Source organism: Rhea americana, unplaced genomic scaffold (genome assembly GCF_003343005.1).
Source record: "Rhea americana isolate MKP2758 unplaced genomic scaffold, rheAme1 scaffold_260, whole genome shotgun sequence".
Classification (NCBI taxonomy): domain Eukaryota; kingdom Metazoa; phylum Chordata; class Aves; order Rheiformes; family Rheidae; genus Rhea; species Rhea americana.
The window spans coordinates 122554-135647 of record NW_028186380.1 but is presented as its reverse complement, the minus strand read 5'-3'; the positions used below and the strand labels follow the sequence as shown (position 1 = coordinate 135647).

Below are 13094 nucleotides of genomic sequence, written 5' to 3'. Positions count from 1 at the left end.
TTCTTCAAGATTTCATAGTTTGATGGAAAACATCTTTTTTTTTCTTTCAATGTGCTTCATCAGTTCATTGGATCTAATGAAAGTCAGGGCACTCTTAACTCTTAAGTTTTAAAAGGGCACCTCCTTTTAAAAAGAAAACCTTCTTTGAGATAYGAGGAAAGTTTGAGTGTCCTGAGAACAATATATAGCAGAGATCTTACCTATGAACTCTGAAGTTAAATGTGAGCATCTGAGTGATCCACATGGAAGAGAAGRCAAGTCTTAGAGCTGAGATATACCCTTAAGAAACATCTCGTGTCAGGCCCTTGGATGATGACCCCGTAGCTGTCCTTTGCCAGTGACTGACTGCTGTTTTCTAGGTATGACTGGGAGCTGAGGGCTGCTCTAGGTACATGAGCAACCAGCTTTTGAATAAGCGCTTGGTAAATGTGCCACCCTGAGGACCTCATAGATTAATTCTAAATTACTGTTGTAGGAAGAGGAGGTGATAATTTTTTTCTAGACTATGGAGTCTGTGGAATTGTTAGAGTTGCTGAATTTGAAATATAATATTTATTTAGTTATATGACATGAAGATCATGTAATATGTAAAGTTGTTTTTCAGCATTGTTGTTTTGCAGGAGTAAACATGAGTGGTGTTGTCACTCCTGTGCATGTATTTTTTTGTTTTCTTACAGCTTTTACATAAGCTTTCTAATCTACTGTGTGTTTGTCTCTACTCTGCAGCATATAGTAGACTTTCTAACAAAACTGAAACAACTTACACGCCTACTTCTTTCTCACAGCTTTGTGTTTTGTGGCATATCCAAATGTACGTCATTTCAGTGCAAGTGATCCTGTCTCTGTGTATTTTTCTAGACTTACTGTCCTTTACAGAGGCAGGATAAAAGTTTCCTGAATTCTTCTAAAATCCATGTAAATACAATGTCATGTCTGTAGAGATATGAGGCTGTTATGCAGTGATAAGTGAGATATTCAGATACAACTCAGCTATTAAGATACAAATTTTTTTTTTTAAATAAACAGCAGATAGGGCAGGAAAAAAGCATGAAGAGAGAATTAGTTGATTTACAGATGAGRCCCTGCTTAACAAGTATTAACAGAAACCAAAGTTTACCTTGAAACAAGTATGTTTTCAAGGAAGCTCAAGGTTGACTGATCAGATAGAAGGAAACAACTGCTATGAATTACAGACTGCTGATACTTAGAGAGGTGTCAGATTGAGTTCAGTACTGCTGGATGATGCAAAAGGCTGCATTACAACAGTAGTGTTGCTTAATACAGAGATTTGGTTATTATATTATTGCATAATATGATTCTAAACAAGAAGATAAAATTTGTGATGTAATGATTAATGCTTATTTCTGTTTCAGTACAGTAAGAAGTTTTTTCTGAGTTGATCATCAGTTTTTCTGATGTAAATGCTACCACGTAGTTGTTGGAGGAAAATAAATTTGCTAGTTTAGTTCCATAATCATAAATTTTCGTGAAATAGAAAGCAAGCAGTTAAAAATCAAGAAATCTACRGTGCCTCCTGTAGCCAAATTAAATGATGCTGTTCTTGATAAAAGGCAAAGGGGAAGGTGAGTTAGCTGTGTGATGGCTTCTTACATTGGTGAGGAAATATGCTGAGGAAAGTGGGCAGTAGTATGATTTTCCTTTTTCCTTCTCTTTTCCTACCTGCATGCTGTTGTTATCTCTCCTTTTCAGTCAGTAGAACCCGATCCCAAGTATTCACCTTGACAGTTCCTTAAACTGTCCAAATTGCTGGAGGCTTCATTCTGGAAAGCATCYTGAGCACAACAGAGACAACATGTGGTAGAGTTACTATATTCCTCTGCAGGGGTCTATTAACTCACAAGATAATTTTCAAATGTAATTTTTATTTTTGCACTGTCGAGTGCAGTCTTGTGGTCCCACTCTCATATACACAATTGGGGATGCAGGGGGAAAAGGGTTATCAGTTTTAGATTAAAAAAAAAAATTGTCTGGAAAAGAAAATTGGAAAAACATTTGTCTGTGGTTGAAAAYCAACATGCATTTTTATTGTCAGATTTGATAATATTTAACTTCTTAATTTCCAGTGTTTTAGGAGAATATCAGACTTCAAAACATATTGGTCCAGTAGCTTAAAATTTTTGTTTATTCTCTGTGGATTGAAGTCTTCCTTTTTAGTGTTTTTTAAGGAAATTGTGTTAAATCTTGAAAGCATTTACTATAAAATTAGTTCATATACTCAGGCTTGAAATRTGATTGGATTTTAACTGATCAGTGTAAAAAGTATTTGTTGTTAAATTTTGTCAAAGACTTCAAAATAAGGGGGTGAAACACTTGTTCACAAGGTGTGTAGTGAAATTAACTTTTGACATATACTTAAATATATTGCTCGTTTCACTTTGTTTCTTTTCTATTGAAATTTTTGCATGGTGTTCACCTTGGCATTGCCTGACTGCAATTCATTTTTCYTTTCTGTAAATAGGTTATAGCATATGTTTGCCTCCATAGCTTTGTGTTTCCTATTTTCCTTTTCTGACTCACTGTTTTACCTSCACCTAAACATTTCTGTGCCAGCTCTCATATGTCTTTCCTCTGTACAGATACTGTAAAATATGTAGGCTTTAGCTGCTCTTTGTATGCTGCAAGTAGGAAWTTTTACTATTCAGTCTTGCACTGTTAATGTTTAGGTGGCCACCTTACRTACAAGTATTTCTATAGCTTATTTCTGGCTTTTTTTCATAGCTTGCTTTGAGAACAACAGGGCTAAGGTAACCAGATACTGTTACCTTCACTGTTTTCTCCTACGCTTGTGGATACCAATAGTGAAAACAGATGTGATCCTAATTACTCTGCTTCTCTGGGTGTGAGTTACCTTGGAGGCTGGGGACAGCCACCTATGTACAGGCCTCAGTGCTGTATCAGTAYGTTTTGGAGCATTGTCTTAATAAACAGGCTTATATTCTTTACGTATATATTTTATTTAGAGTAAATGGGAGGTGTTGTTTGTTTAGGGGAAGACTTTCTATTCCTGAGCAAATAAGCAACTTTTTTCATCTGTGTGCCTTATTACTACAAGATGCCTTTGATTAAAAAAAAAAAAAAAAAGTCCCTGAGTGTTGAGAGGGGAGAATCCGAACAAGCTGGATTTACTACTTTCTAAGAACTCCTACCTATTGAAGGGTATATTTAAAAAAAAAAACAAAAAAAAAACTTTACACAGTAGACTGTAATTCTATAATTTAAACAAAAGATACCGAAACCTGTGTTGGATCAAAATTAAGAGGAAATGTCATTGTCTTAAAATCATTTGGTCATGTGTTTTCCAACTATTTTTTTTATTCATATTATTTTAAAATATTTTCAGCTGTCTGAAATTTTCAAACACTGTATTTTAAATTAATGTTAATGTATGTTAATTTCTATCCCATGATGTACACGGGAGGAAAGAACTTACGATTACATCAGTGATCCTCAAGAAGAAAGCATAAATTCTGTCTTTTGTTGGTATCAGTTGGCTTTAAATGCACTTGTGTTTTAGTGAAAATAATTACCTGCTTTTGCTAAGTAATCCCAGATCGCCTTATCTRACCTGGTATTTTGTGTAGCTACTAGTTGGTCGTACTGCTGTTAGGGGTGACCATTACTATTTAGAAGGTGCGGTAGCTTTGTTTTTCTGAGAAAGATGTGAATATCTTCTGGAATTTGCAAAGAAACMTAACTTTAAGAATGCATTTATGAACAATCCATAATGAACTGAGGAAAGCCAGAATGGCAGTGTTTAATTGTGAGACTCTTATTAAGATTTCCTTTTAATTTAAATGGCATCATAGAAACCTGTTTTTTAGCTTAGTCTTTATTCATTTTTTCAGTGTTTAGAGACAGATGGTTAAGGCACAACAGCAACTGACAGCATAACATGGTGTTTTGGAAACTGCCTAAATAAGAGTTGCCTATGAATTTGACTTAATTATTTTTGAAGTTATTTAATTTCTTTCAGATCCATCTTAAAATTATTCAGGACAAAGTGTTCTTGGCCAAGTGAAATTTGTACARTTTTGGTTCCCATGTTAGGCGTGGATCCTTTATTTTCTTCTTTAGTATGTCTTGTGGTAGCTTCAGGAAAAAAACACAAYCGTGGCAATGTTTTGTTGTAGAGAAAGGGGAACCAGGCAAATTATGCAGAGGTTGTCACTGAAAAGAATGGCGAGATCCCTCCTGGTCAAGGGCCTTGTCTTCTGCATGCCAGCTGGCAGCAGCTGGAGACATGTCAGATGTCCCTTTTCTGGGCAAGCGGAGTTCTTCCATACTGTGTTAGGTCAACAAGTCACCTGCCTGATGTTGTGTATTTTTATACTGTCTTGGCAAAATAATACATACAGGTGTTAAAATATGTATTCAAAGAAGTGAAWTTGTAACATGTGATGTGTCTTTATCAGTAAATGTATCTGTTGGGGGTTTTTTTTGTAAATAATATGTTTAAATGTGGATGTGACAGTGGCAGGGCGCAGGAGAGGAACGGAGGGTGGATGTTAGCTGTTGGCCCGTATCCAGCTAACTCTGCTTACCTTGAAACTCGCCTAATTGCACTGGGGATATGCATACTACTTACCACAACAGAATTTGGCACAGCGTTAGCCTAGTAGTGTAGTATTTGCTTCTGGTTTGTTTAATTTAAAGATTAAAAGAAAAAGCTTTATTTAATTTATTATTTTGAGAAATGATGATGRATAACACCCCAAAGAAGGCAAATATCACATACAAGCTGTGATTTTATCTTGTGATACGTTGCATRTGCAGGTAGTTTGCTTGCCCTCAAGTTGTATTTTCACTGTCGATAAAAGCCCTGCTTTTAGAAGGGCTGAGAAGTTTCAGGTGGGAGTTCTGTTTCTGACCGCCTGAACTATAACATTTAGTTATGGATTTAAGCTGAATAGCTGAAGCTCTTCTGTGGTGATTATTTAAAGAAAYAGAAGTTCCCTTACAGGCAAACTGGTATGATGTATCAAAAGAAGCAAGTGTTCTAGTGTTAGTATACTTTAAGTTAAAATTTGGAAGAGTTTGAAAAAGCAGTATTAAAATTCTAGTCTTTATTTGTTAAATGGGGCTTGAGAACGTAATAGTTCGGGCAGATCTGTTGTTGATGGGTTTTGTATTAGTAACCTGAAAGGTTTACAAAGAAGTGCGTTGAGGAGTGTGCCAAGATTTTATATGAGCAAATCAATGATGTAATTCTGAAAGTAAGAGAAGGCAATTAAAGATACATATTCAAAAAATTCATAACTTTTGTTTTTATGTCCTGTGAACGGTGGGACAGATTCCCCCCCCCCCCCCCCCAAAGATTGATTGTGCAGCTGCCATGAGCAGAGTGACATTTCTCTGGCTTTGGCTCCAGGTTATCGTTGGGTTAAAACTCCCATGGAATTCATTCAAGCAAGGGGGGATGGGTGAGAGGCAACTGGGTTTGGCTGAAAATTGGTAATTACTTAAAACCTGCTGGGAGACTTGCTGTGCTATTTGGTGCCACCACTAACTTGATTCCTAGGAGGCCAAACTGAAAATGCATTTTTTAAATGCGCATGCAACATGTTGAACGTCAGTATTCAGTAAGAGATTTTTTGAGGGGTGAGGAGGTGGGGTCCTCTCCTCACATTTTAGCTGTTCGAGAATAGTATTCTGGATAGTTAGAAAGTAACCCTCTGTATTTTCACTAGCAACCCTCTTATTTCCTCTAGAGAGTTCTCGAGACAGACTTCAGCCAGCAATTCTTAATGACCTGAATCAGTCCAGCAGCCGCTCCGCTCTGCTGCCTTGTGCTTGCCACTGTTCTAATAACCTTCAGGTTCAGCAAGTACTTAAAAGTTAATTATATCCCTAATGACTTTGCAGACTTGTTTCCAGATATTGTGAACTGGGGCAAGGTTCGAATGTAAATATATGCCCCTGTTTCTCTTGCTGAGATAAGTGATRCCTAGCAAATTGGTATCTGCAGCCATGTAACTCACAAAATTTAGTAGATCAAAGTTTGAGTGTCTTCCAGATTTTTGAAGTAGCTACTTCCTAAATAAGACTTAAGTTTGTATTTAACCATCTTCAAAGGGAGGTGTCCTCCTGTTTACTGTGTCTCAATATGTATTTTATTAAYAGACTTATGCAATAATTTTGTCAGCTGTAGATTGTTATTATTTTTTAATTGCAAGTGTAGGCGAAGTTTTGGGTAAATTTTTTTAACTTCCACTCTAGAACTTGGATTTAGTGTGGACTGTTCTGTTTATATATGGTAACCTTAGAGGTTTATTGATTGTTTCAGAGATACTGAGATTCCAGCCCTTCATGAAAGGTGTTAAAGTGTATTTTCCATAAAGTTACGGGAGAGAATCTTGGTTATATAATAATTATTTAAAAGAAATGTTCTTCCCCTCCCCAAAGGTTTTTAATTTCAGTTTACACTTTAACAACTATTGAGGGATATATAGCAGTGATTCCTAAAACACATATTTCAAACAGAAGTATTTCTACCGTCCTAAAGCAATAGTATCGCAAAGCAAACTTGTTCTTCCAGCCTTACCCCGAGTGCCTAATGTGTGTCATGGAACATTGGGGCAAAAGTCTCAAGAATTATTTTATTTTCCAGCTCTTGTCTTTCCTGGTATTCCTGGGATACTTCCAATTCTTTCCTCTGAGTAACTTGAGAGGTGCTTTTAACTTGCATATCAACACTTGAAAGCTTTAACTCCAAAAATAAATATGGCATCGATGTGGCTACTGTTTCCTTCTCACTGGTTTACATTTTGAATGAAAAAATAGGAAATTTCTTTAAAAAGATGAAATTTCTTGATGAAAGTAATAACTACTTAATAAAGATGAAAAGACAATTATTTGGTCTTTTGGAGACGTGAGAACTCAGAATAACTGAAATGAAATATATGCCTGTGTTTGAAGTCATACTGTTAGTTTTAAATAACATTTACTCTGGAGTGTAATTTGGAAAGTGATTAAAAAAAAAAAAAAAAAGAGAGAGACCTTCTCGCATTTAAGCTTGCGCTGGTGCTGGCATGGCTCGGCTGTGGCTTGCAGCCACAGAGCCTTAGTCTTCTCCCATTTGCCAGATTTGTCTCTTCTCTGCCAGTGATGATACACGCCTCCTCTCCTGTGCTCTTAACAGCTTTCCTAATTAACGCTCTGATCGTGTAGGCGCCAGGGTAATTTCCTGCACTATCTGAACCATATCATTGCTTTACGAAACTATTTTCACTGTAAAGGAAGAATGAGAAACTCATGAACCTTTTCACCACCAGGTCATCTGTCATTGAAAGATGTGATGAACAGGACAAACATTGTTTTTGTTATCCAGTTTAAATAACATCTTTAAAATAATTGGAATTTGAATAATTTGTTGTAGACTGAGAGAAACTCTGAGTTATTAGCTCTGAGCTATTGCATTAATTTCTATTGCAGTAATAATCTATTTGCGGCGATCAGTTAAGAGATRGGGAAAGCAGAGGGGAGGCCTAGACAGAGAGGCTGAAGGGAAGGGTGCTGCATCTTTTTCCCTATTTCTCCCATCCCTTTAAATTTTGTGAACTTAGGGCAGGTTCATGGATGCATCTTTTGATGAAAAGATTCTTCCTTTGACCCAGCAAAAGCAAAATCCTGTGGGCATGTGTAGAGAGCAACTCAGATCCTGCTCCTGTCCTATTAATCCCACGAGTTCTGTTGATCTGATTTTGATCTGTAAGTGTCTGCTTTTCTTTGTGTTCTACTTTAAAGGCTCATCAGGTTTTTCATATGTCTAAATAATGACTTTCTCATGGGTTACTGCAGCCTTGCATGTTCTTTGGTTCATTCTCTGCTCTTTCTTACGCCTTACTCCTTTTATCTTTCCTAGAACGCATTGACCTGGTTGAACAAAATACAGCTGCTTCAGGGAGATGTGCATTTTCCTTACAAAAGTAGCTTTCATTTTGCCCTGTAGGTATTAGGTAGAAACAGATAAAACCATTTTTTTTTCAGACATCACTTTTTTCTTGTCTGTGTTGGACAAGGGAAGTTTGAAAGTGTATGAACATGGATTTGGGGTATTTTTAAAGATGTTTTTCATAGAATAGAATCATAGAATCAGTAAGGTTGGAAGGGACCTCTGGAGATCATCTAGTCCAACCTTCCCGCTCAGCAGGGTCACCTAGAGCATGTTAGATGGGGTTGCATCCAGGCGGGCCTTGAAGGTCTCCAGAGAAGGAGACTCTACAACCTCTCTGGGCAACCTGTGCCAGTGCTCCGTCACTCTCACAGGGAAGAAATTCCCCCTCACGGTCAAGCGGAACTTCCTGTGCTTCAATTTCTGCCCATTGCCTCTTGTCCTGTCACACGGGGCAACTGAAAAGAGTTTGTCCCTGTCCCCTTGACACCCTCCCTTCAGGTACTTGTACACATTGATAAGATCCCCCCTCAGTCTTCTCTTCCCCAGGCTGAAGAGGCCCAGCTCTCGCAGCCGTTCCTCATAGGGCAGGTGCTCCAGCCCTCTGATCATCTTCGTAGCCTTACGCTGGCCTCTCTCCAGTAGCTCCATGTCTGTTTTGTGGTGGGGAGCCCAGAACTGGACACAGTACTTGAGATGAGGCCTCMSCAGGGCTGAGGAGAGGGGCAGGATCACCTCCCTTGACCTGCTGGCAACACTCTTCCTAAGGCATCCCAGGAGACCATTGGCCTTCTTGGCTACAAGAGCACATTGCTGGCTCATGGTCARCCTGTCATCCACCAGCACTCCCAGGTCCTTCCCTGCAGGGCTGCTCTCCAGATGGTCAGCCCCCAGCTTGTACTGGTGCATGGAATTATTCCTCCCTAGGTGCAGGACTCTGCACTTGCCCTTGTTGAACCTCAGGAGGTTCCTCTCTGCCCAACTCTCCAGCCTGGACAGGTCTCTCTGWATGGCAGCACAGCCCTCAGGTGTGTCAGCCACTCCTCTCAGCTTGGTATCATCAGCAAACTTGCTGAGGAGGCACTCTGTCCCCTCATCCAAGTCATTGATGAAAAAGTTGAACAGGATGGGACCCAGTACTGAGTCCTGGGGGATGCCACTAGCCACAGGCCTCCAACTAGACTCCAYGCCACTGATGACGACCCTCTGAGCTCTGCCTTTCAGCCAGTTCTCAATCCACCTCACAGTCCACTCGTCTAACCCACACTTYCTGAGCTTCTCTAGGAGGATGTTCTGGGAGACAGTGTCCAAAGCCTTGCTGAAGTCAAGRTACACAACGTCCACTGCTCTCCCCTCATCTCCCCAGCCAGTCATTCCCTCATAGAAGACTGTCTGTCAGATTGGTTAAGCATGATTTCCCCTTAAATTCTTTCCCCCTTTTTTCAGTGATAACTTTGATTTTGAGTCCAAAGTCCTAACTTTGTAAGATTATACTATTTTTCACATTGTTTCTCTTAATTTTCCATATTTTAATGTACATGTCTATTTCCCTTGTTCTTGCTTGCTCACTGCATAGCTGTTATCCAGTATGTTGCCTAAAATGCTGTGAAACTGTTAAAACAGCAGAACTAATATTGCTGAGAAATTAAAATCAATTTAAAGTTACTTTGAATTAATATTTAATTCCTGTAGAAGCTCTTTAAACTCAAGAGAGGAAAGAGCCAAAGCTGCCCTCTTTTAAGAGGAACAGAATAAAAATGGCACCGCATACCATCAAAGCTAGCGGTAGCAACTGATGTTGCACGTCCCTGAAGATACAATTACACTTCTGGGAATTCATTACCATTTTGTGATCTGTCACCCCTTACCTCTTGATCTAATTCCAAAGGCTTAATAACAGGTGCTATTTAAACCATACATCTGAAAAAAAGTAAGAAAAAAAGAAAATATGAGAGTACCTGATGTACAGAGGTACTGAATAAAGATGAGGAAAACCTGATCCTAGATCTGGAATCTGTCATTGTTAACTGGCAGTAGTCAAATAAAGCATTTGTGTAAATAGTAAGCTAATTTTTCAGTTGACTCCTGCATGTTTGATAAATAGGGAGGTTAAGAAAATACTTCTGGTTTCATATATCTGTTACCAAATTCAAGTTCTTCAGGTCTGAGTATTTCCCTGCAAGGTGTGAATTGTAAGCTCTACAAGGCAGGAGGTATGTTTATAATTTTGTATTTGTGTTATAGTGGGTCTCCAATTGTGAGATCTGATTCCTGTAAATAAACAAACTTGAATTTGTTAGAGGAGTAGAAATGTTATGGACAGAAAATGTGAGACTAATCTGTATTGCTGCTTTAATTATTGTTCATTAGCTACTCAGAAGCAGACTATATATTAAGCTGTAGGATCTCAATAACTTTATAGGCTTATGGTTTAGGGCAATTAAATAGTTTAATCTTTTCATGACTTATTGTTGGAATCCATCCATTAAACTTAATCTGAAATTCAGAAATAAATTCCACTCAGTCTTGATAGTAGTACTTTAAATAAAAAAACACTTAAGACATATAGGGTTTGAATAATATATAGAGTACAGGCTTTCTTTTCTCGTCCTCCTCCTGCACACCACCAAAAGGTAGCCTTACAGATTATAGAAAGAAAGAAAGAAAGAGCATAAAACGGGCCTGATAACAAGAATGAAGGGAAACACTGGTTTAGCTGGGTAACATAAGTTTAACGCTCTTGCTGTTAGAAATACTTARTTCTGTCCCAACCTGAATGTTTACAATTCTGATTTCTAGGCTATAGAAACAATAAGATGCTGCTTTTCCTCTGGTGTTGCATCCAGAGGGTTCTGCTGGGTGAATGGGAACATGCCTTTATGAACCTTTTATTCCTATTGTTGTCTCTTGACAGCTGAAAGCCTGTGGGAATACAAAGATGACGAGAAATAGTCATCTTCCATCCTCTGTCTTTTGGACACTGATAACCTCCTTTTGTTGCTTATAATTTTCCCATGTTTTTCTCAACAGCTTTACATTTTGTCAAATAATTATAAATAATTAGGAGCAGAGGTCATTTTAGTTTTATTAACTTTACAAGGCTGACTTGGAGACCATGATCCGTGATTCTTGCAATGTRTGGAACGATAATGTGTCACTGAGTATGGAAGTTCTAGGAAGACCGTCTTAATACGATAATGAGAAACTTACAGGAATCAATGTTGGCCTATATATGGCTGTGTTTGCTTTTGTTCATCATCTGCTTGTTTTCTTCTCTCAATTCTTGCTAACACATGTATTTATTTAAATGTCAGAAATCTTTGTGACAAACTGAAGAGCAGAGAGAGCGCTATTTGTGTAATGGCTGTTATGCTAAAAAACCATGGGTGTTCATGGGTCGTAGATAATGATGAGGTGGTTTTTTATTGCAGCAAACAGAGTTCGTTTTATTATTTGGGTACATGCATGCATCAATTGCATGTACATCCATGCTTGCTGAATGCTTTTATCAGTAGCTCTTTTATTGCATCATCTTTACTGTGTTGTAGTTTGCCTTCTCTTTTGGTCTACCAAATAGTTTTTCTTTTTCTGTTTGCAGGTATTTAATTAGTCAAGGAGCACACGTAGGAGCTGTAAATAGTGAAGGAGACACTCCATTAGATATTGCTGAAGAAGAGGCAATGGAAGAGCTGCTTCAGAATGAAGTAAATAGACAAGGTAATTTTGAATATGAAAGGCTGATTTTCTTTTTTTTGAATGTTAAATACATTTTGAGAACTTATGTTAAATTAGTGATTTTAAAGTTAGTCTATTTTTTAAAAGACCATTGTCAAAATTGTGTATAGTGCTAATGTTGTCTTCTAGGCATTTTTATTCAGCTTCTTGAGGAGGAAGAGCTAGGAAGTACTGAACCCACGTGTTGATTGTATTTCTGTGTTCATTGAATTTTCTATAATTTAGGTGCTGTTCAGATACAGTGCATCTGTGATGTGGAAGTTTAAAACTTCTGTATTGAAGTAAAGTGTCACAACATTCCATTATAGACAGAAATAGGGACTTATAGGGTGACTCAGATATCAGTTTTAGGTGAATCCAGATCCTAAGGTACCTATTCCTTTCCATTGACTACAAGAGAGCCTAGAATGACTAAAACGAGTAAGCGGCTATACTGCATCGCCTAAATCTCACTGTTTGTCTGTTTTTGACTTTCTGAGTGTCCTTCTGCAGTGCCAAATGTCTGAAACTACTTGAGATAGTCTTAAGTTGCATTTGATTTAGTCCTGAGAACTAGTCAGAAATCTTCAAGTTCTTCCTAGTAATTTGTATACTCTTTTAAGAGAGCACCGTATGGGTGAGCATTCATATAATAGCTAATGGATAAGTATTAAGTTTTGATAAAATCTCTTAGCAACATATATCCTGAATACACACTCTTTACTCATAGAAAGTTGCTGGGACAATGCTGGTAGCGATGTCTTTATGAAGGAGTTTGGCCTTTGAAAAAGCTTGACTCATTTTCCCTGCTTTTTTTTCCCCCAACACTGCTATTTTCCATGTTCCACTGCTCAAGAGAGTTTTCCAGTAAAAGGTCTTTGAAAGTTTCTTATCTTTTCCATTCCAGAGGGGAGAGAATACTCAGTAGTTGTTGACTCGTCATTTTGAGTCAGATATGCATGTTGTTATCCCCAAACTCCCAATAGAAGAGGAGGAATGATGTAGTCTGAGTTATAATGGAGGCGATGGTACTTGTAGCGAAGATAGAAAATAACGTTTTAGGGGACAGGGGTCTAGCGGACTGCACCTCCATTACTTTTTACATTTGACCTTYTGCCTCCCTGTCTGAAAGGCTTCTTCAGAACTCCTTGCAAATGTTACATATATTTTTTGTAATATTGAATTTGTATATCTCTAAGACAAATTTGTGTAATTTAACAGTAAGCTGTTAATTACTTCAGCTTTGCCTTTATTAAATTTGTATGTTTAAACCTGCTTAATGCCCAAACCAAGGAAAGTGGATRACATGACATGACATGCAGAGAAATAAAAGCTAGGTACTAATGTGTAGAAGGAGATTGTAAATTTGACAAAGACTTTGACTCGAATATTTGATACTATTAAATGAATTCTGATGAACAGTTATTAAGGTTAACACACAAGTAACACCAGGCTAGATGGCTAAGAA

At 37.8% G+C, this 13094-nt stretch overlaps 1 protein-coding gene across 6 annotated transcripts in view; it reads left to right on the top strand.

The window, feature by feature from the left end:
• PPP1R12A (protein phosphatase 1 regulatory subunit 12A) overlaps positions 1-13094 on the top strand; it is a 131107-nt gene that overhangs the window by 52449 nt on the left and 65564 nt on the right. For all 6 annotated transcript variants that reach the window (XM_085307641.1, XM_085307644.1, XM_085307642.1 and 3 more), the window contains one exon: positions 11511-11629. In XM_085307641.1, coding sequence (XP_085163767.1) covers positions 11511-11629 — 119 coding nt within the window. The remainder of the gene's footprint in view (positions 1-11510; positions 11630-13094) is intronic.